The 24,553-nt window shown below is 36.9% G+C and overlaps 1 protein-coding gene across 1 annotated transcript in view; it reads left to right on the plus strand.

The window, feature by feature from the left end:
* The first annotated feature begins 7,334 nt into the window (after positions 1-7,334).
* LOC140146434 (transient receptor potential cation channel subfamily M member-like 2) overlaps positions 7,335-24,553 on the plus strand; it is a 122,996-nt gene continuing 105,777 nt past the window's right edge. Inside the window, 2 exon segments of the mRNA XM_072168282.1 lie at positions 7,335-7,615; positions 23,025-23,104. Of these exon segments, the coding sequence (XP_072024383.1) occupies positions 7,448-7,615; positions 23,025-23,104 (248 nt within the window). The 5' untranslated portion in view covers positions 7,335-7,447.

Below are 24,553 nucleotides of genomic sequence, written 5' to 3' on the forward strand. Positions count from 1 at the left end.
TACCAAAGTATATATTGTTGATGAAAGACCATCTCAAAACCGGTATTAATGCTTAAATCATCTTTACAGACATTTTGCAACAGATTGAGAAAAGATTTGAATTTGTTTTCATAAAAAATGAAAAGAAATTTGCAATTTTGTAATCACTAGAAACATGATGAGGTAATCCTTAAATTTCCATTATTTACTACATCCTCTACCCCTACAACTAAGAAAAACTGCTGATTATGATCAGCAGGGGATGTCAGACATTTTGAGAGTTTCAATTTTGATTATTTCCATTTCAATTTTCAGATAATTGACTTTTTTATGATAATAATGAAAGTTTTGGTCAAATTCAAAAAGTGATGCGGGCGGTCAATAGGAAACTAACAATCGAATTCCATTAGCCTAATCAGCATTTTTGAAAACATTGCATATGATGATAATATTTATTGATAATTGTGCTTGATCTTTCATTACATAACTTGTTCCCTAAGTAGTAAACAAAATTCACTCATTACAAATATCTGCTATTTGTTATGAGAGTGTCATTTGATGAAATGAGGTGATATATCATGTTGCAAAGGATTCTGGGAAGTGTACAATATCTTTCCTGGTATGGTAAAACTATCAACCCTGTTACATATTATGATTAATTATTTTGGTGCATTCAGCATGGTCTGCATGCAGCCATAGACCTGTGATGCAGCATACAATCAAATGCCCATTGGAACCAGCCAGGCATATCAGTAAATAAATTCTGCCATTTGGTAAAATATTTAAAGGTAATTTTCAGTGTCCAAAATGTTCACAAAATGTTATCATTGATATAGGCCTAGGCCGGGCCCCAAATGATTTGTTCCCAGTATTCTCATGAATTGATATGGGTGGGAGACTGGGGGTTGTATTTTATCGTTAATGTACAGTACTTACGCATTATTCTACAAAAAATGTAGATCTTTTCCACAATATGTATAATAATATTCTTTAGGAAAAGGATGAGGCCCTTTTTTTTTCAATGTGAGATTCAGGGGTACCCCTCATAAAGTGCCACAAAAAGACCGGACAAAATTTTGGAAGCAGGCCTTGTTCTGTATAAATTATTTATCTGTATAAAGTTTTCCTAAAATTTACATTCAAAAGTCACAAATTTGTTGAAAAATCTGAAGAAAAAACCCAAATCTGACAAATCCAAGAAATTGAGGTGAAGAATCAAAATATATGTGTAAAATAGGGTATAGGGCTTAAAGGTGGGTAACCTGGCATTCCAAATCGGTATATTTCCAAAGAAATCATCAAAAAATTGTCGAATTAGTCTCAAATACCACATATGAGACTAATTAGGCAGTTTTTTGATGATATCTTCGGAAATACACTGAGTTGGAACTTCTAATTTCAATATATGTTTGTGAGAAAAAAAGGGCCTTTCTCTTGAAATCAATATATTACAAGATCATGATGATTATCTTTAATAACCTAATTAATAAGACTACCAATGTCACGCTGTATAAATGTTGGTAATTCCATTAGAAATTAGTCACATTTACAAAAAACATTAACATGTTCTTTTTGCATATGTGCTTGAAAGGGATGACATTTTACAATGTATGTTATACGTAAGTTTTAAAGAATCTGATTTTCCAAATAAATCAGGTCACCTTCCTTTAAAATCCAAGGGGGGGGGGGAGGACTCAAGTTTGATATAAAATTGGATCGGTTGAGCCCATATTTATTGGTCGAGCTATGAGTTTTCAAATATTGGATGAGACGTAGTCGACTCCATTATTTTACAACTCATAGCGAGACCACTAAATATTGGGCGTAAAACATCCAATTTTATCATTATTATGTGTCGGATCCAATATTTTCACACACTTGGATCCATCAAAACATAATAATGGGTATTGGGTAATGGTGTGCCACTGAGAAATTGAAAGTTGACCCATCAATATACCAATCTTTCAAGAAATTTGGACCCATCAATATACCGAAATTCATATTTTTGGCCAAATTTAACACACAAATTGTCTTAATTTTTACAACTTTGCCCCCAAATTTTAAAGAAATTTCATAAGTTTTGGATACAGTTTAGGCAAAATTGGTTGGGCTATTTAAAAAAATTGGACTAGAAAAAGGGGTCATACCGGCATTGACATACCAAAAGGCTTAAATCCTACCCCAGGCATGAGAATTTTCAGTTTAAAAACTGAATTCAGTTTTTTTTTATAGTCAAAATTTCCATAACTTTATTTAATTTCAGCCTGTTTTTGGTACTTTTTGCCCAATTTCACGCGCATTTTCAGTTTTTTTCAGTTTTTTTTAGGAAAGTGCAGTCTCATGCCTGCTACCCACATTTGCAGCAGCTCCTCTATGTATGGTCATCTTGTTCTGAGTACCCCCCCCTTAAAATACATTGGTTTAGTCTGTATGACTTTTTGTTGAAAGCTTTAATAGTCAGATAAAGCATGTAATGTAGAAATCCAGTCCATGGATAATAGGAAAATCTGGAGGCAGCTAATTTTGAATTCATTGCAATGTCCGCTCATCTGTTAATTTTGTGGGATCAGCCTGTGTGTAAATTGTACAAAGTGGAAACCTGTGAAAATTAAAAGTAGTGAAAATATTGACCAGTGGGGAGCAGTTTATGTATGGGCCAGTGAATTTTCACTATAGTGTCAAAATTTCGTCACTGCCAAAACATGCTGCAGTGAGTTTTGGGTAAAATATCATGTGTTTGATCAGGGAAGTGGATATACCTGTAGTTGAAGAATACCTCAGGTCCAGAGCGTGTTGTCATGGTTATGGGATAATTTCATGAACTTGTGAACTTGGGACATGTTCTTCAGTATTCTCCCTGTTTGACTGTTGATCTTTGTGCTATAGGATGCTTAAGACTGTGTCATTTTCTATATATAAACTTGTGAAACATTAATGGATTTTGTGTCTTTCCAAAATATTTGGTGCACAATTTTGGAAATTCTGTTCGACCAGTGAAGTTTTCAACTGCATGGAATATTGACTAAGAAGCAAAAGTTGGAATTTGTACCCATTGATGTGTGGGTTTTGTTGATTTAAGAGTGTGTTTACAAATTTACTAGATTTGACCCAAATGACACACCCACCCACGATCCATTGCACTGTAAACCCATGCAGCATACAGAGCACATGTATACATGTGTATAGGTGCTGAAGTGGAATGTTCACTCCTTGGAAATAAATGTTGTGAATTGATGCAGCTCCTGGGAACCAGCTGATGTGCAGCATGGTATATTGTAATATTTGGAAGTGAAATTTTATCACCGGATAAAATAACAGGACATCCAAGTTTAAATAGCGATTAATGTGTGTACTCTCTGCAGATCGAGTGATAAAGTCATAAACTATGTATCTGCAAGACGATATCAACAAACACACATACCACATGGTGTGAAAGCGTATGTGTAGAAGATAAGATATATTGGGCATTCATGTTTGATTTTGTACTTTCTGGGAGAAAGTGACTATAAACTTGAATACTTGATTCATCCTCATCGTCAGACTGGTTGAACTTCAGGTCCAGGATATACCACTTGGTTGTGTGTATTTAATACTAACATGATGTCTCCAGGAGATATTAAAGATATAGGCTCTATATTCCAATTTATGTGATAGTAGCTGGTTTTGTGTGATACAAAAGGCAAGATGTCCAGCATGGCGACCGTGAATCGATCAACAAGTCGAGCAATGAGCTTGAAGAGGAACACTAGGATGGGCAGAGCTGAAGTCATGATAGAAGAGGAGGAGGTTGGTACATTGTGTATTATAATATGGGAATAATGGGGGCAGGGGGCAGTGCCTGGTAGGGGGTTCATGTCAGGCCATCAACCCATCAGAAGGCGTCGGTGAAAAAAAAATTGGTGAAGTATAGACAATATTTTTACCTTGCTTTTGCAGGGGAAAGAAAAAAGGGAATTCAATTTTTAAAAAGTATTAGAATTTTATACAAATTTTGTTTAGGTTGCTAGCACCCCCTAGAGGGCTTATCCTTTTTTTCTTCTCTTTGTCAAACCATCGCAAACTTTTTTGGGGTCAACAACTTATGGTCATGCGTTGGCAAAAAAATATTTCCGTTGGTACAAGTTGTCCCCCCCCCTGGTTCCAAAGTACTGGCTATGTCAATGCAATGGTCCTGAAAAACTGAATAAAATCCGATATTTTTGATATAGACTCAGTTTCCTTGATCATGTCACACTATGCTAGTCAGATGGTAATGACATCGACATACATGTAATAGTTCTTTGCTTCATATCAGGTATCAGTTGGAAGTGCAAATGATGATTTCACCTGCATAAAGGCTGCCCTGTGGAATTTTTGTATTAGGCCCACCCCCCAACAAAATTTGTTTGCTTCCCCTCCAGTGGGATTTTTGAAGTGGGTCGGCCGGTTATACTCACTACTATTATGCCTGCAGGCATGAACATTGGTCATGTGGAAAGATACATCGATACTACACTTGAAATTTTTAATACGCAAGATAGGGCCTACACCATAGAAATGGATTCAATTAGGGAACAAACCAAAAGATTGATGACGTCCTATAAACGTAACTAGTTTCGTTTCTCAGCCGACCCCCTCCCTCCCTACCAGAAACGTAATATGAAATGTTGAACATTTTGACATAATAATAATAATGACACATTCGTCAGACCGATGTTTTTGTACAAACGTAATTGAGTATTTTTACCCCCTCCCCCTAAACGAAACTAGTTTCGTTTATAGGATGTCATGGATCTTTTGGTTTGTTCCCTTAGAATGACTGCAGCATACTTACAGGCATAAGACACTTTATTGGAAGCATTGATGCAGGAATGGACAGTTATGTTATAATGAGTTTACAGTAATTATTTTCTTCTTAGGAAAAATGTTGTTGGTCAAATTTAGTTTTGAAATGAAATTTAGACACAGAAAAAGTAATTAAAATTATAAACTAAAAACTGAAATTTTTTTTTAAAGGGCCGACCCTAATTTTGGCCAACTTTGGGTCGGCAAGCAAAAAAAAAAAAAAAATTGCCTTATTAATAATATATATGTATTGTTATTTTATCTATTTTGTAAACAGCAGAAGAGGTATTATGGCCATGATGCATTCAAGGCTGATGCCTATTTACAAAATAAAATAAATAACAAATAACTGTAGATTTTTTTGTTTGTTCTTGTACCCACTAAATATGGAGTTGGTCAATATTTTTTGTTCAATTTTTAAGTTTAACTTTTGATCTTCCAATGTTTTTTGTTCAATTTTCAAGTATAGCTTTTTTTGGATCTTGAAGCACCATCAACAGCAATTCAAAAGGATGATAAAAAAGTTAAAAAGCTACATTGATCACTGAAATTTTTGTTGTATCATATCCCACGTGTGTAGGCCTACCCCTTAGAACTTATAATAGGCCTATAGAATAAAAAGAAATAAAAAGTATCTCATTATTTTCCAAGAATACTACAAATGTGCATGAACGAGAAAGGATTACGACTGCTAAAGCAATGGCAATTTTGTATCAAGTTTGCAAAAAAAAAAGAGAAAAAAGAAAAGAAATAACACCCAGCCCTTAAGCATCTGACTTCATGAAAATCTCTGGATGAGAACCAAGATATTCATGTGGCCTAGTACTGTAAAAATAACTTAAGGCAGCACATGGTGTGTGTTTTGGCCTGAACTCCTCAAATGCTCCATGTTTCATCATTATCGTAGATCCTACAGCGATAAGATCCTCAGATAACATGGTCAATTAATTTGTGTACTTTGTACACTTCATCATGCTGAGACAACATTAGAATACATCCATAATTTATTGCATTAATCATGCATGAAGAAAATGCTTTATACCTTAGTTAAAGGAGTATTTTGTGATCCTAGCAATCCTCTTTTTATGACATTATTCAGTAGGTATCCCTTAAAAAGCTTATTTTGATTCCGATTTTGCGTTTGCGAGTTATGCATGATTATGTATATTACACTGCTCCATAGACAATGTGTTGTAATTTTGTTCTGGTATACCAGAACGAAATTCAAATTTCACGATATCTTTGCTAAACGTATTAATCTGCAAGAATTTTTGTTACATTATGTAGCCAGAGGTTTCCAGTGATGTAAAAATCTCAACTTTTTTTTGAGAAAAGTGGGAGATGATGCTGTGGATCACGAAATGCCCTTTTAAATGAAAAATGTGGTGTGTTTACAAAAATATGAGAAAAATTTGTGTTTTTTTTTTTATGATTTTATCCAAAATTGTTCTTTTTACATCAAATCTGTGTTTTTTAATTCAGATTTCTTGACTTTTATTCAAAATTGATGTTTTTACATCAAATCTGTGTTTAAATTTAGATTTTGTGACTAAATTTTCTTTCCAAAGAGTAAATATTTTGCATTTAATATGAATTAGTTTTCACACTTTTCATTCTTACAGCATTTATGAAAATGTTGCCAAAATGTGCATGCATTTTTGCAAAATTTTATGTTAAAACACTTAAGGGGAGACTGAACTTGTAAATGTGATTTTCCAAATTACTTAACCTATGGACTTCATATTTGGTGGGATGGTGTATCTTGATGAAACTTTTAATTTTCATGCAAATTTTTTTTTTTTTATATGTGTTTGCTATGGTAACGGACACCATATTTGTCTTTTTAAGGGGGGAGACTGCGCACAGTCTTTTAAAGTAACGGTCAGTCCTATAATGACCAAATGAGGTAGGTAGGTCTCTGACGTGTCTATCTAAACTTATACAGAGCGGATTGCCAAAATGTAATATTGTAGAATGTTGTGTGCATGCATTTTTGCAAAATTTTATGTTAAAACACTTAAATGTTAGAATGTTTTTGCTTCATGCTATATCATGATCCCTTAAAATGTCAAAACATTTTTTTTCAAGTAGGCTAATAAAAAAATATATTCTGTTTGTTTTGAGATATTAACTTTCAACAGTCTACTATTACAGACAGAGGTCATGGTTATTTAAATTGATTTATTGATTTATTGATTACATAATCCATGCAATTGACAATTATAATGATTGTGACCCAAGCCACAAAACTGTTCCACTGCAAACCCCATTTGTTGACAATTGTGTAGTCTCTATACACAGTATCACCATGGAAGTGTACATGTCACAGTCAATGGAGCACAAGTGATGCGAAATACCTCTGTGCAGCTGTTTGGAGTCTAGCTAGGAGGAGTTATTTTACAGTGCTGGTGTGCAAATACATACCGATGTAAGGATGTGTTGCACTTTTGTATTCAAGCTGGGTTATGTGTTTTGATCATTAATTACATGAATGAAGAATTTTTCTTCTAGAATCAAGGAGGCACTAGAATTATTCAAACTGAAAAAAATTTGCATCTGCAATATGTGATAAGACTTCTAGGAATATTATTGGAAGCTGATCACTTGTGTATTTTGTATACAAAGCTAGGGAGCAGAATTCAGCATGGATGTCAGAGATGGAAGTAAACAAGTCCGTTGGAATAGGCCTGGGGTTTTAACTTTAACACCATCGCTGAGAACACAGAGGTCTTCGTCATACGAGATGCCGACCAGTCCGTCTAGTATTAGTCGTTTATCATCTCGTTATGATTACGAGAACGAGGCTGAACAGGTATAAAATGTAGATCGTCTTCATTCTTTTTTCAGTGTTGATGCAGGCATACATGTACATGTATGAATTTAATATATGATTATAGCAGCAAAAATGATGCGCCATGGTGGGTGTCTTTTTGGGAAAAAAATCCATATCTTCAATATGAAAGGTCAAAATTTTCAATTGACCATCGGCTTTTCCTCCCTGCTACATACACTTTAAGACAGCGTTCGAAATTTTGGTTGTCCGGTTGCCCGGGACAACTAAAAAAGTCGCCGGACAACCAAAAATACTGATTCGGTTGTCCGCCGGACAACCATAAATCTAGTCAAAAGTCACATTTGTAGGCCTACAGACAACCAAAAACTTAGACGGACAACCACAAATTGTAATGACAACCATTTATTTTTCCCATTGCTAGATGAAACTTGGACAACACCTACTGATAAATATTATGATCATGTCGTGCATTTTGTTGATGATGTAGCTAGCTAGGCCTATTTGAAGTTGAATCCCTGCGCACGTTGTTGTTGTGATGATTATTAAAACTTGAAGTGTTGAAAGAAAAGAGATATTAAAATTGTCTCTAGAATTAAGTTATTCACCCCCCCCCCCACCACCACCACCTTTGCAGCAAATAGAAGATACTTTGAAAAGAAAAATTGCTTTAAAAAATGGAAAATTGAAATTGAAATCGTGTCAGACACTGTCTGACTTTGTTTCAACGCACAGGGAGGCAAATGGCCGGAAGTGTAATGCCACTATAGATCTTTAAAACCTAAAATTTGAGCATAATATGCGTGCATTTTCACCCAAATATTTGTATTACATCAATTTAGGATAGTATATAAAAGTTGAAATATCCTAAGGCAGTCGGCCATGATATATCGTGCATAAACTTGGCGCATTGTTTCAATAACAAATGGTATTGTGAACGACTCATGGCGGCGCCCTGTTTACCCCCCCTTTAAAAAAAAAAATTCTGAATTGCCTTTGTTTTGTATTTTTTGTTTGCTTAAATATGGATAAAGTTTGATTTCTGTTGTTAATCATGCAAATAAAATACAGATGAGAGATATCAATTAGTTTTATAAACGATTTTGACTTCTTTTTCATTAAGTGTATCGTTTTACCTCAAATTTATATCTTTGGCTTCGTGACACAATCAGTTAGCGCGCTTGTAACGTTGTTTTTTTTTTAAGTCACACGTATATCATATGCGGCGCTTGTCCCAGGTTCGAACCCCACCCAAGCCTTTTCTCACGCTTTTTTTTTTCTTTTCTGTTCTTTTCTACATTTCCCCGCTTGTGTTATTGAATCATATTAAACTGGTCAAAAACCTGTATTTCATTATTTTTTTATATGATTGGAGGATATGGGGGGGGAGATTATGCAATTTTGTCGGTTTGTTAGGCCTTCATGCTCTCAGTCATTCCTAATTAGAGTTTTTAAAGCACAAAATTCAAGTTTCAAACGTTTTTCTGATTTGCTCCCGGGATTTGCTATGTTGAGAAAAAACACGAACGAAAGATATAGGCCTACGTGATCCTAGATGATCATGGAAAAAGCTTCCTTCCCAACCCCAACTCCTCCTCCATTACCAAACACCCCCCATCATCACTACCCCTATTCATATAGCCTATACACAAGCAGTCATAGTTTAATGATGACTTGTTTTTCACCAAAAGACCGAAAACAAATCTGATCATGGACCGCGAGATTTAAATGTTAACCAGCCAACCGTCATCACACGCCATGAGATTTAAATATTAACCAAAGGCAAAACTGTGCGAGGAGTAAAGGTTCAAAAAGAAATATGAGGCAGTGGACAGAGGTGAAAACGGCCTATATCATTGCATCTATGTGGGGAGCAAGGAGTAATCGTTGTTCCACACATAAAAATATTTATTGGTAGGTGTTGTCCAAGTTTCATATGCTATGCTAAATTCGAACACTGCTTTAAGAATATATCATTAGATTTATATAATTTACTTAGAGGACTGTTATATATCAAAAATTTGAAAAATATCAAATATCATATTTGTCATAAAATTTGTATTATATTGTGATTTTCAAAAAATGAAAATTATTTGATATCAGAAAGACATGCTTCGTATTCAGAATGCAATTCGATAGGTCTGAGGTGCTCTCATGTCCCACAAAAATACTGTCGAACGCAATAAACGCTCATTTTAGATCCCTTAAGGGATCTGGAATGAGCGTTTTGAGCGTTTCGACAGTATTTATTGTGGACATGAGAGCACATCAGACATATCGATTTGCATTCTGAATACGATGAATGTCTTTCTGATATCAAATAATTTTCATTTGTTGAAATTCATGATATACGGTAAAACCAATTTTGTGACAAATTATTAAAATTTGATATTTTTCATATTTTTGATATATAACAGTCCTCAATAATTTTATAAATCTAATGATATATTTTAAAGTGTATGTAGTTGGAGGAAAAGCCGACGATCAATTGAAAATTTTGACCTTTCATTGAAGATATGGATTTTTTCCCAAAAGACCTAATTTTTTCTGGTGTTTTGGGGAAAAAAATCCATATTTTCAATACGAAAGGTCATCGTCGGCTTTTCATCCCACCTACATACACTTTAAGTATAAATCATCAGATTTATAAAGTTTACTGCGAGTACTGTTAAATATCAAAAATATCAATTTGTAATCATTACATTGCGAATTTCAAAAAATCAAAATTATTTGATATCAGAAGGACATTCTTTGTATTCAGAATGCAATTCGATAATGTCTGATGTGCTTCAATGTCCCACAATAAATACTGTCCAAACATTCATACCCCACCCCTTAATGATATTAAAATGCATTGAATTTGAATGCATTTTGCACCTAACTGTGTATAAATGCATGACATTTAAAAAAAAACTAGCTGCCAAAAAAAAAAAAGCTTTGTCACCGAAAAATAATTTCCCTGACCCCAACTTCCTAACCCCCTTTGAAGTCTAATGGTGTGTCCCTTAGTTCTTCAAGCCACTTAACTGATTGCTACCGGCGGTTTTAGGTGTGTTCACTAGTAAAACTAAAATACTTCCTTCTAAAATGGGTAGTGCTTGCTCTGGATCCATTTTTATTACACTAATGGAATGTACAATGTACTTGCTTTGGGTACTTTTGAAAGTCCTTATTTGGGGTTGATATACATCTACAACTTGAAAGACAAGTGCCCCCCTCCCCCGGGGCACCTATTATCATCATCTTCTTGTACTTAAGGAAAGGATATCTAGGGATCGAAGAGAGGAAACTTTGGGTACTTTTGAAAGTCCTTGTTTGGGGGTGATATAAAAACTTGAAAGACATGTGCCCCGGACACCTACCATACTACATTCATACATGTACAATTGTATATCCCCCTGCTCCTACCCTTGACCTATTTACGGGCCTAAAGCATGACTTTAGATCTGAAAGTATCCTGTTATAAGGAAAGGATATCTAGGGAAGAGAGGAAACTTTGGGTACTTTTGAAAGTCCTTGTTTGGGGGTGATATAAAAACTTGAAAGACAAATGCCCGATGCCCCCCCACCCCTTGGACACCTGCCATACTACATTCATACATGTACATCCCCCTGCTCCTATTCTTGACCTATTTACAGGCCTAAAGCATGACTTTATCTGAAAGTATCAAAACTCATGCACTATCATCATCAGCTTCCTGTACTTAAGGAGAGGATATCTAGGGAAGAGGAAACTTTGGGTACTTTTGAAAGTCCTTGTTTGGGGTGATATAAAAACTTGAAAGACAAGTGCCCGATAACCCCCCCCCAGGACACCTACCATACTACATTATATGTACATCCCCCTGCTCCTATTCTTGACCTATTTACGGGCCTAAAGCATGACTTTAGATGTGAAAGTATCAAAACTCATGATTATCATCAACTTCCTGTACTAAAGGAAACTGAAAGAGGTTGATTGCACAGGGTTACTAAAACATTTCAACCCAAATTGTGCATCAAATAATCAAGAAGTCACCCAATTGTTATCTTAACCATCAGTTTCCATGGCACAGGAAACTACCGAAAGTCGCGGGAGCCAATGGACAAAACGGGGGAAAAAAAGGTTGCCCAATGTTTTCTTAATTAACGATTAGGTTTCTATGGGACAGGAAATTGTCAAAAGCGTGGGGTAAATCTTCAAAAGTCACCCAATTGGGCTATTTAATTGTTGGCTTGGCAACTCTGGTTGATTGTTACAATGAGGAAGTACATTATGTTTGAATAGGGCTATAAAATAGTAATTATTTACAAAGTTGTATTTTAATTGAGTTTGAAACTGCACTTTCAATATCAATTAAGCAGGTGTACATTTGAAGGCCTATTCAATGATTTGCTCATGCAGAGGATCGTAAAAATCATCAAACTTTGTATTTTGGCCCTTTTGTTAGTCTCATTAATTAATGAGAAAAGACAAAAATTTAGACATTTTACTGAATCTGTAATTTTTCAACTGAAGTAGAGAAATTAGCTATGTATTTGAATGGGGATTCAACTTTGTCAATATTGCTGTTTTCCTCATTTTTTTTTTGCCAAATTTTTCTTTCCAAAAATACCTATGACGATTCAATGACTTATCTTTCACTTTTAGGCAATTTATAAACAATTTCAATCTTTTTACACTTTCACTGAGATCACTGAATGGATCTTTAATTCCCAACTGGGGGAAAGCAAGAATGTTCAACGGATACAGTGGGAATGCAAATTTCATCTAAATAGTATTCAATTATCCCCCTCCCTTACAACTTGCATATTGATTGGTGCCCCTCATACATTGTAAGTAATATCTACATGTACAGGTAATTTGTTAAAAGTTAAATATTTTGTGAAACAAATGAATCAGGAAAAAAGTGAATATTTTCCTTGTTTCTGGGGTAGCAATGAACTTACGAATTGGAACTGGAAAGTCCAAATTTTATATACCCAAAAGATGCCAGAATCACAGAAAGCAGAGTACTGTGCACATTTCTTCCCTGATCCTGTGACATGTCATAATCATGATAACGTACATATAAGAGGGGGAGAGGCAAGCAAGCAATTTTTGGGAGGGCAAATTATGCTTGCATTTACTTTGTGCTGTAGCCTTTTGTAGCTTTTGGGTTAGCTTAGGGTTAATATGACTTGGTTACCACTACCAGTAGTAGAGATACAATATTTAGTTTCAATATAATTAAACATGTAGTTTCATAAACCAGGTAAGGCTGCTTTTTGTCATTTAAATTAGTAGCATATTCAGGTGTCAAGTCTGAGATTTGTAAGATTTTGAGCCGGGGGAGGTGGGTACATCATCAATTTTTTGGTGGTTCTGCTCCCCCAGAATTTTGGAATAGTCATTGGAAGCTGATGGCATAGTGGTAAAAGGGGAGTGGTGTTTTGGAGCTGTAAACAGTCAAAATCTCGTTTTTTTCTTAGCTTTCTGATTGAAAATCGCTTGGGGAAAAAAAACAAACAAAAACCTAGAAATGTGAGTAATGAGCAATTTAGGGGTCTTTTAGAGCTGAAATGATCAAAATCACAGGTCTTTCAGTCTATGTTTTTGTAAATTCACAGGTCTTTTGGAGCTGCATGATCCAAAAACAGGTCTTTCTGGGGGAGCACAACATGGTCATTTTGTGTTGAGCCCCCCCCCCTAGATTTGAGATGCGCCCAGAGCATCTTTAATCACCAAAGGAACAATCTCAAAACCCAATGACTTACAATGTATTGAGATTGCACATTGTCAAGTTGTTTTTATTCCTCTGCAAAATCTATATGAGGCAGCTATTCCACATGTAATACATTGTACGACTTTCCTCACTATGGACCACAATGGCCTCATCCCAATGGCATAGTTCAACAACCTCAATTAAACAATCATAGTGCAAAATTTGACCTCAAGTTGCAGAGTATGAGTTTTTGTACCCATAATTTCAAAGGTCATTCAATGAATTTGCAAATATATTGGGGTTAAAGAACTGTGCCTTGACAGATGAGCATGTTGTGGATCCTAGTGCCTGCTGGAATGACGACTTCTTGGATAGGCTATATCAGTAAAACATGCCATTTATGTCCAGTGTAAAAGTTTCAAGCCTTGGTATAACTATGATACTTGTTCAAATATGTGATCAGAGAGAAACCTTCCCGGGGGTGTCACTCACATACCAAAGTGGTATGCATGCTCGTCCCCAAAAATGTCGAAAAAGGGTCGATTTTGGCCTTGTGGCGGCGTCAACGTTTTTAGAAAAGAGGGTGCTTTTCAGGTTAAGTTTCGGTAAAGCCATTTAGGGGTCCATTTTAGTTTCTTACGCCGAATTACGCCATATTTTAGGGGTAAGATTTACAGAGCCTTACGCCAATAAGGGGTGAAATTTTTCTACACTGATTACGCCATTTAGGGTCCATTTTTGAGGTGCTGGGACGAGCATGCATACCACTTTGGTGTGCGAGTGATCCCCCGGGAAACCTTTTAGCATATCTTGCACAAGCTGACATTCCCTTTGGAAACTAGGATACCAACTAGACCTTTGGTACTGATTGAAGGATGGCAGACTAACACAGGAAATAATTCAACTCGGAGGCTTGTATGTATCTCTATAGGGCCTTATACTTCCCGGACATGCCATTGGCAGTGGTGGAAGCGGTTAATATAGGAAGTGCTGTAAAACTTTACAAATGAACCAGTGAGGATCAATTTGACATTAGGAGCGACATTCAATCATTGATACATGTTGTTCAGAAGCTCTGCATTGATATGTGAATGCAGTACAGTGACTAAGGTGGCTGACTTGCTGCAATCGTTAATATCATTGTGATTGTTTCATTTTTGACGTATGGTGAATGCTGTTATTCTTTGTAATATTTGCAGCCTAACCTCCATCACTATTTCAGTGCAACCACTGCCTACAAGAGGTCCAACCACTTAGTTAGTGTAGGATTTGGATCATAGTGCATGTAAAAGTACATTGCTTGTAGGCTGTGGAAGTTTGCGCTACATTTAGTGACTCTTAGTTGATAACGTAATGAACTAGTGCATTGTCACTAATAATACTGGCAATATAGTTGCACAGGCACCCATCATACCAATAGACTTATGGCTGGCTAGACTGAGGAGACGGTGATCAAAAGTTTGTACAAAATGTCCGACATCAAAGTGCGGGGTTCAAAATCGAACACATTGACGAGACAGTTGAGCACACAATTCAGTCGTCAAGATTCAGGGAGGAAGAAGAGTGTGGCGGATGCCATTTTGAATGCGGATAGCCAGGTACATAAGTAATGCTATTATGTAATACTAACCCTAATGCTAAACACGGTTTTGGGCTATCAAAACGGAAAGGAGGAACGAAAAAGGAGAGAAGATGAACAAATTTTTGACTTGGCACCCCAGGGTTTGAATCTTACTTCTTAGACCCCTCGGGTGCCATGCACAAGATCACTGTCTTGTAGCTACGGGGGGTTTGGCTGGTCCGGCCAGCAATTCCCTGGGCCACAGATTGTGGCTACAAAGTTTGCTACCAAAATCAGCAAGACTGACTCAAGAACTTTACATTATTATGTTGTTGTTAAGTCTTGCAAAGTGTGTGTGGACCATTTAGTTGTGCACTGCAAAGTTTATGTCCGATGAAAAGTGATGAGGGCTCATAGATTTCAAAAAGAAAAAAATTGAAAAAAAAATTGAAAACATTTCCCCACCCAGGTGTTATACTCTCATTGTGAGACCTGGGTCAATATTCCTGGGTCAATATTCATATGGGTCCTGTTCATATCTCAAAATGCTAAGAAGGTATGATGCCCGGAGTGGTATCAAATGAAAGTGAAAAAATAAAGAATACAATAATTTTCCCATCGGGGGTGACATTCCTCGAAAGACCTGGGTCAATATTCATATTTTGGGTCCTTTTCGTATCTTGAAATGCCAAGACGATATGGCCCCTGAGTGGTGTCAAATGAAAGAGAAAAAATAAAGAATATAATAAAAACAATTTCCCCAACAGGGGTGGTACTCTTAAGACTTGTCAATATTCCTATTTTGGATCTATATCTTGAAATCTAAAGAATTAAGGTACATTGTATGACAAACATGGTTCAGCTATGGTGCGGTAACCGCTCTAGCTGTATGATTATTACTCCCACAAAAACCTGGGTGAGTCACCAGACATGTATTTTGGTGAGCTGACTGACTAATACTCTGAACATAAATCTGACCAGCCTGGGTATCCTGAAATAGGACAACATGGGGGTGGGGGTAGATTTCGCTGTAGTCCACTTGCCCATTTAATTGTGCATACTCTGGCTATTGAATAAAAGTTTAAATTAATTTGTGCACAATTGATAGATTTTCACATCTGATCTTTTTAGTCACCGTACTCCCTCTGTTGGCTTCCCAAGTGGACTTACTTTGGATTGTGGTTAACATGTTTAATACAGTTGTCTATGAATGAGATTGTCGGATTTCTGGCCTACTAAAATTGGCCATGATGTAATGCATCTTTAAATGGATCTGGCTTGTGATTGGTCGCCCAGATCTCGTTATGGTTTAAATCCTCTGAGCACGTGCCATTACCATTGATAACTACATCGTACACAACTATGCGGCGCTTTGTGTATAATTGCATGAGCGCGTCTTGTACGTGCTTGCAGTTGAATTGGATTGATAAACAAGTATGATTGACAGTGTGTGTTAGGGACTAAGTCCCTGGTCAAAGTCCTGTTAAAAAGGCAATGTACATAGTCGATATTTAACTCGGGCTTTCGCGATTAATAACCTGGTAGATTCTACATGTAAAATCAGAATTGTTCAGTATTGAAGTGCCATTATAATTATGCCACTATAATATGTTGCATCGACTATGGCATAGTCTAGGGTGGGTGGGTGGGTGGGGATGTTTTTATGTTCAATATCGTGTCGAATACATGTATATCATTTTTTTTCATGAGCATGATATCAACCTCAAAATACAAGTGCACTCCCCCTGACAACATGAAAATATAAGCACTGCAAACTTTGTGAGGTGTTTTTAGAGTGAAGATTCCTGAAGATGATTAGTTAATTAATCATACTTTTATTTATCATGTCTTATACTGTGTCATGTGCTGGAATTAAATCATTAACTTGTATACAGCAACCTTCAAGTGGGAGTTTTTGTGGGATTAAATTTTCATGCCACAATAATAAATAACTTCAATCATTTTTATTTTTCAATTTTGCTAATTGCAAGTTTTCTACAGACATCACTTTATTACGTTTTAAACTTTTTTTGTTTTAATTTTGCTAACATACATGTAGGCTTAGAAAAACATAAAATGCACAAAAATAATTGTAGCACAAAAATTGGAACTTTTGCTGTAAATGAGTGTTGTAGCATCATCCACATGGCCATGGTTCATAAGCCTGTGCAGTTTTCATAGGCAGACCCAATTTGAAGGGTAAAGGTGCTTGATTAACCATGATTGACACAAGGCAAAGTTTAGGTTAAAAGATAATAGATGATATAGTAAAAAATGAAGTTTGCCTTTGGGGACTAGATTGTTGCATGATTGATAGAGGAAGGGGCAGTGCTTAATATACATGTAAGACCTACATGTACGCAATACGCTGTGCATTCAGTGGATGTATGTATAAATACATACAACAGCAATTTTTGTATAATTTCTACAATTATGGGGCTAGAAGCGATACCCGTAGTTGATATTACACAAGGACGATATAGGCGTCGAAGCGAAGCAGTACTACATGTCCCTGGCACACAGGGTAGGCGTCATAGCGAGGCCCCATTTGTGGCTCAAAGTAGGCGCTGCAGTGAAGCAGCGGTTGCTGTGCAGTTGAGAAGAACTATACATGTAGGCTCAAAACCAGGGTGTGGTGATCAAGTTAGCTTTAAAACGCTTCTTAAACAGACAAGGGTAAGTCATACCCTTCACATAGTTGTGCGTTGGGGCTGGTATGGGGGGGGGCATCAGTGGCGAGATTTCTTTTTGACATGGGGGATGGGGTTGGGAAAAATTTCTTGGAATTATAGTGAATCCGGCATCTTTTGGCGATAGAATAAGTTTACATGTATGGTACAAATGCGCTTGATGCACACAATAAATTTTTCCAGATACATGTAGAAGCTAAACTGATGAAATATCGGTGCAAAGCTGGAATAAATTGGCACTTTTGGGGGTAAAATGGCCAAATACATGTATGAGGTTAATTTGGTCAGAAACCAACATACATCAACATTGGGGGATGATTGTATGCCTTTTTTTTTTTTTTTTTGGAAAGGTCTCTGACTGGGGGTCAGTTCCTACCCTTCTCCACCTTCAATATATTACAGTGTTAATATTTTTTGTTGAAGATACCCCTGTGTTATTGTGTTAATCATCCCATCCCATCCCATCCCATCCCTTCCTTCCCTTCCCTTCCTTCCCTTCCCTTCCCCTTCCCCTTCCTTCCCTTCCCCTTCCCTTCCCTTCCCTTCCCCTCCCTCCCCTTCCCTCCCCTTCCCCTTCCCCTTCCCCTTCCCCAGGCTTCCCCTTCCCCATCCCCATCCCTATCCCTATCCCTATCCAACTATCCTACCCAATCTTATATATCCTTATTTATGTCCAAAAAGGTTGCCTACCCTGATATAAAGTATGCAAGGTTTTCCCACAAAATCCCAGAATAGCAAAATGCTGTCAAAACCATGTGATATTGCTTTTCTTTTGTGACATGGATGTTCAATGGAGTATGAAGTTGAAGGCACTCAGTGATCCCAGGGAAGCGAAAGTATATTAAAAAAAAACTGTAGGAAATTAAGTTTAAAATTGTAGATAAGCCAATGCAATTGTCATAGGCAGCCCTCGAATTAAGGATCTGAAGGGGCACGGCAACTTTTTTAGGGCAAGTTGATAATTGCCTTGGATTTTCACTGAAAAGGCAAGGCAACACGGCAGTTTGTAATATTTCAAGAGGGCATCATGGCAACTGTTGAATATTTGAGAAGGTCACCAAGGCAATTTATCAATAGTGAAGAAATTAAAACACACACAAACAAAGATAGATGATTTTATAATGAAGAGGCAGGGCTGGGGCACCGACGGCAACTTCATTAGAGGGCACGGCAAGTGACTGCCTTGAGTAAAGGACATATTTTGAGGGCATTACAGTAGTGGGTTAATTCGAGGGCTGGTCATAGGTATTTTTTTATATAAAAAGTTGGCTAAAACAATTCAAATGCATGTGTATGTATCTACAAGTGTCCTTGCAGACAAACTCCGTCAACATTGGCCAAAATATGACACTTTACATGCACCTTAAATATCATTTTCAGCATTATCACTTGCAGGGTATGTTGCACTACATTGTAGGATCCACAACATGCTCATCTATCAGGGCACAGTTCTTTAACCCCAATACATTTGTATATTCATTGAATGACCTTTGAAAATTTGAGTACAGAAACTCATACTCTGCAACTTGAGGTCAAAGTTAGCACTCTTGATTGTTTAATTGAGATTACTGAACTATGTCATTGGGATGAGGTCATTGTGGTCCATAGTGTTGCACACCAATTTGTCAAATAATGCAAAAATCTGTATTTTTGATGATTTTTTTTATAGATTTTCTGATTCTGCAAATCACTGAACCAGGGTTGCCACCTTGGCAACAAAACTGGCAAAAATGCGCAAAAACTCACATAGTCAGTCAAATATAAAAAGTAACACCGTACTGAAACCGTATATTATTAACAGTAACACACAATGTTTGATGAATCATTCAACATATATTTTGGTTGTCTCATGAAGCCCTTAAAATGAAAATGTCTTGAATTAATATAACTCCCATACCTTTTGATTTCTTAATATGTGACATGATCAAGGGGAATGAGTCACATGTCGACCCTGGTCGAAAATGAGTTTTACATGTGTTTCTAAAGAGGACATTTAGAGCTTTCAGAAACTGAAAACCCCATGTTGATACAGCTTTACTTTGCGAAATTACGTCAATTTATCAATCACTGAAAACAATATAAAAGTTAACAAAAGAATTGTAACACTTTCTTTGCCAATATCTCAAAATCAATATTAGCGTCATCCGACTCATTTCCCTTGATCGTGTCACATATATGTTACTGTACTTACAATGTATATTTGCAAACTCTGGCCTTACGATATTACACTCATGAAATTATTTTTATGCCTCCCTTATGCCTCCACCGTGCACTGCGAGGCATACATGTACTGTTTTTGCAATGTCCGAGCTTCCGTCCGTCCGTCCAGATGCTGTATCTCGGGCATGGATGGGCGGATTGGGTGGGATAGGATAGGTCAACTTGTAAATTTGTTCTCATATGGACAGTTCAAATCCTATGGGCATGAAACTTGGTGGGTACAGTCAACATTTAGAGCCAAATTTTTGGAAGGTCATTTTGGGGTCATCCAAGGTCATCTGAGGTCAAATTACTAAAATTGTCATATGGGCTTGAAACTTGGTGGGTACAGTCAACATTTAGAACCAAATTTCTGGCAGGTCATTGTGGGGTCACCAAGAGATCATCTGAGGTCAAATTAATAAAATTGGTCATATGGGCTTGAAACTTGGTGGGTACAGACAACATTTAGAGCCAAATTTTTGGAAGGTCATTTTGGGGTCATCCGGGGTCACCAAGGGGTCATCTGAGGTCAAATTACTTTATTGTCATATGGGCTTGAAACTTGGTGGGTACAGTCAACATTTAGAGCCAAATTTCTGGAAGGTCATTGCAGTGTCATCCAGGGTCACCAAGGGGTCATCTGAGGTCAAATTAATAAAATTGGTCGTATGGGCTTGAAACTTGGTGGGTACAGACAACATTTAGAGCCAAATTTTTGGAAGGTCATTTCGGGTTCACCAAGGGGTCATCTGAGGTCAAATTAATAAAATTGGTGGTATGGGCAAGAAACTTGGTGGGTACACTCAACATTTAGAGCCAAATTTTTGGAAGGTCATTTCAGGGTCACCAAGGGGTCATTGCAAGGTCATTTTGGGGTCATCAGGGTGGAGGCATCCCATTCGACGCCTTGCGTAGAAAACCGTGACGTTTCTAGTTGTTATATACTTTTGAGATAACAAAGTGACAAGATTGACACCCCCATGAGATACCATTGACAATAATAATCAAAATGGGAAATTGATCGTTATTCCTGCAGATTTAAAACCAATCCGCTTAAATAAAGAAGATATTTTTACCCAAACAGTTATATTTCAGCACATCACATCAAAGCTCCCAATGGGTGCCCCATTCCTTTTTTAAAGAAATTTTTATTTAGATTTTGCCAGCAAAACCTGTTTTTGGCAAGTGGAAAAAAAACCACAGTTTAATAAAACCCTGTTTTTCCACCTGCAGCAAAACCTGCAAACCCTGGTTTGAACAGAATCCCAGAATAGCAAAGTGATGTCAGAAACATGTGATTGGGATATTCTTTTGTGAGGTGCAGAGGAGTGGAGTCTAAAGTTTTAAAACAATTTGTTTTACGGTAGTGCGTAGGCGGAATTGGGCAATTTTAGACATCACCTCGATTACCATGACAACGCACCCATTGAATACACAAAAGAAATACCTTGTATCCAACCCACTCACAAGGAAGTTAAATCTTCATAATTATAGGTTTCATGCAATATCCAGAGAAGATCTCTTACCCTTCCCAGAATCCTTTGCAACATGATGCATCACCTTACTACATCAACTGACACTCCTATTACTTTACTTTCATGTTTAAAATAGTCTGACTGAACATGGATCGATGTCAAGAAATATTAAAACATGTTGGAAGATCCAGATGTCTACTGTTCATCGAAGTACTTTGTGTCACTATCAGGCCCGTACGCAGGGGGGCGGGGGGTGCGACCGCACCTCCCCAAATTTGCAAAAGTATACAAAAAGTCCCAAAATGTAAGAATTTGCGAGCGTAGAATCAGGTTTTCAGGTTTTTTGGTCAAAAAAGGTCCAAATTTTGGGGGAAAAGTCCACTTTTCACAAAATCGCCCCCCTTTGGAAAAAAAAGTCCACTTTTTCAAAATCAGCACCCCCCAAAAAAATCCTGCGTACGGGCCTGGTCACTATATCGACCCATGTTACACTAAATAGCAAATCAGTTACAGAAAATTGAAATGGAAGATATGCATTGTGGGAAGTGTAAGATATCTTCTCTGCACAATACCTGGGTGTTCTACATTGTATCTTGGGTACAACTGGGTACCTGTACAACATAGCGGAATGTAATAAATGTAACGGCTGAACTAGCTGTAGCGCCAGTTTGCCTTTGGTAGTGATAGTGATAGGTTGACTCTATAGATTATGATACATTCCACATTATTATGCTATGATTATATTTTGAGGCTATAATGTGGTACATGTAGGTCTATCAAGTTGAATTAAGCGGATCATAGTTTTTGGAGACATTTGCATACTTGTACGGGAGTATGGCAACGTTGACAAAACAGCAGCGATATGTGAAACAAGAGGACTTTGATGATGAGGAAGAGGTATGTCGAGGGATGGTCTGATGGCGCTTAGTGCAAATGATTATGCACTGGGATGTGCTGCAAATATGGGGGACTTTGAAGGGCCTCTGGTATACTATAGCTATTTTTTAGCAGGGGTATGTATTGGCCCGGGTGGGGTGGGGTACTCGGTACAGATGACAATATACGAGGAGATTCTGCAAATATTGGTCTTGCTATTTTAAGGCCTCTTGTGTAACAATGACCTCCTTTTCAAATTTTTTAGAAAAAGTACTTCAAATTCACATAGCTGGAGCATAAGTTTTATTTAAAATTGAAATTGAATTTTTGACGAAAAATTGCAGCCTCATAAAAGTGGGTCCAATTTTCTTGGAAATGTGGTATTTAAAATACAGACCACCACTAGATTCTTGGATGGATGTCCCTTAAACACAAACCAAACTTGATACTCTTGCTAGGGTGGGTACCCAAGTCTGGGTTCCGTATAGTGCATGTTGCTTCAGCCCTCTGAACCAAAAGACCTACAAAAGTATATCTGTGATATTTGAATTCTTCTACGCACTCGCTATTTATAATATGAAATGACCCATGCATTTTTACCAAAGCTCACTACCATTCGCAAGATGCTGTAAACTATCAAATGGCAACAGTTTAAAATAGTTGTCAATCTTAAAGATTCACCGCATCTGAAAATAAAATGCATTCACCCTATGGTTTTGTTCAGCAAGGTAAAGATTAGACATATTTTCACTATGAAATGGTGAAGGCTTGAGGGGGTGAGGGTCAAGAATCCCTTTGACCCCTGCATTAATAGAATGAAACACATTATTTTATGTTTTCAGGAAATGTAGATTTTTGAATGGGACAAGTACCAATGAGTTCTTTTGTGACATATTGACTTGTTTCTTAAAATGTAATTAAATTTTTTTTGTTACTTTTCAGACCAACACATCATGGATTCAAGACAATCTTAAGTTACGAGAATGCATACGATTTGCTCTGGACAAGAAAGCTAATGAAAGGTATGTAGGAATAAAATTGACATTTTTTTTAATTGGGTCTAATTCATGAAAAAATACACATTATGAAGGCATGCTTTTATCAGTGGTGTGCACAAAGGGGGGGCAGAAGGGCTGCACAACCCACTATTGCTGGTAAATGGGGGGCTTATGCACCCATTTGGGGGAAATTCAGGGTTTACCTACAATGTACATCAGAAAATTTGTGAACAGTCGGGGAATCAAGGCACTGACTGGCTTTTATCATACCGTAAAACCTCGTCTACAAGCATATAGGGTGCTTTTAATGAAAGCTAGATTAATCCAGACGCCATCCATTGACAAAATTAGAATATTATGGAATTTTAGCAAATAGATTACAGATACAAGCATATACAAACAAGTACTATTGTAAGACCAATCTATTGCATTGGGATATTTATGGCTGCTTTGTTTTAATATAACCTTCATCAAAATCACTCTATATGCTTGTAGACGAAGTTTTACGGTATTTTTTGACAAAATCATTCCAAAGATGGCCAATTCGCTGGCAAAGTAATGTAATAATCAGATTAACTACCATAGCAATAGGTGAAAACCATTTTTGAATATACCGCTGCACTGGTACGTTCCCGATGCACGCCTGCATTGAACCATATCATGCTGATCACTTGCACCTGTAAGATTAGTATCTTTGAAAAGAGCGGTATTGTATTCAATCTATATATATATGATTGCAGACATACACAGGTGATGAGTGCAACCTGCTTGTAGTGCAGCACAATATATTCAAAAATGGTTTTCACCTATTGCTATGGTAGTTCTGATTATATTACTTGGCCAGCGAATATCAATTATTATCCCATGCATCTGTAACATCCACAAAATTAAATAGTGGTGTAGTTTTTTGTTTGTTACTATTTATGGAGACAGACCTGCCAACTGTCTCTCATTTTGAGGGACTGTCCCTCATTTGGGGAATTTCCAAAGTGAAAAAGAGGGACAGTCCTGCTCTCTGAAAATTTCAGTGATGGCAAATTTAAATGTAAAGACAGCAGAAAATGAAACAAATTTCACTTTAAAATTTTGCTATTGCATTCTCTTCAGTCTATTGTGATAAATTCAGATCTGCAAATCTTCCCTGAATTCTGAAAGTATTGAACACCTCAAGTCTTGAGAAATTTTTCGCTTCTGGTTTGTGTACATGTACAAGGTTTTGGCATCAATAGCTATCAATGTCCCTCTTTCTGGCTTCGGTAGGTTGGCAGGTATGTAGAGAACTACTGAACCTCCAATTTCCATGGCTATCTTCTAGAACAGTAATGTTTCCCATATATACATGTACGAAACAATACAGTTTCTTGATCAATGGTGTATTCAATATTTTGTCACGCAACCTAGATCTCACAATGCAAATGCAATTTGATTGAAAAATATGTAGGGGACCAACTCAACAAAATACTGCACAATGAC

Source organism: Amphiura filiformis, chromosome 2 (assembly GCF_039555335.1).
Source record: "Amphiura filiformis chromosome 2, Afil_fr2py, whole genome shotgun sequence".
Taxonomy (NCBI): domain Eukaryota; kingdom Metazoa; phylum Echinodermata; class Ophiuroidea; order Amphilepidida; family Amphiuridae; genus Amphiura; species Amphiura filiformis.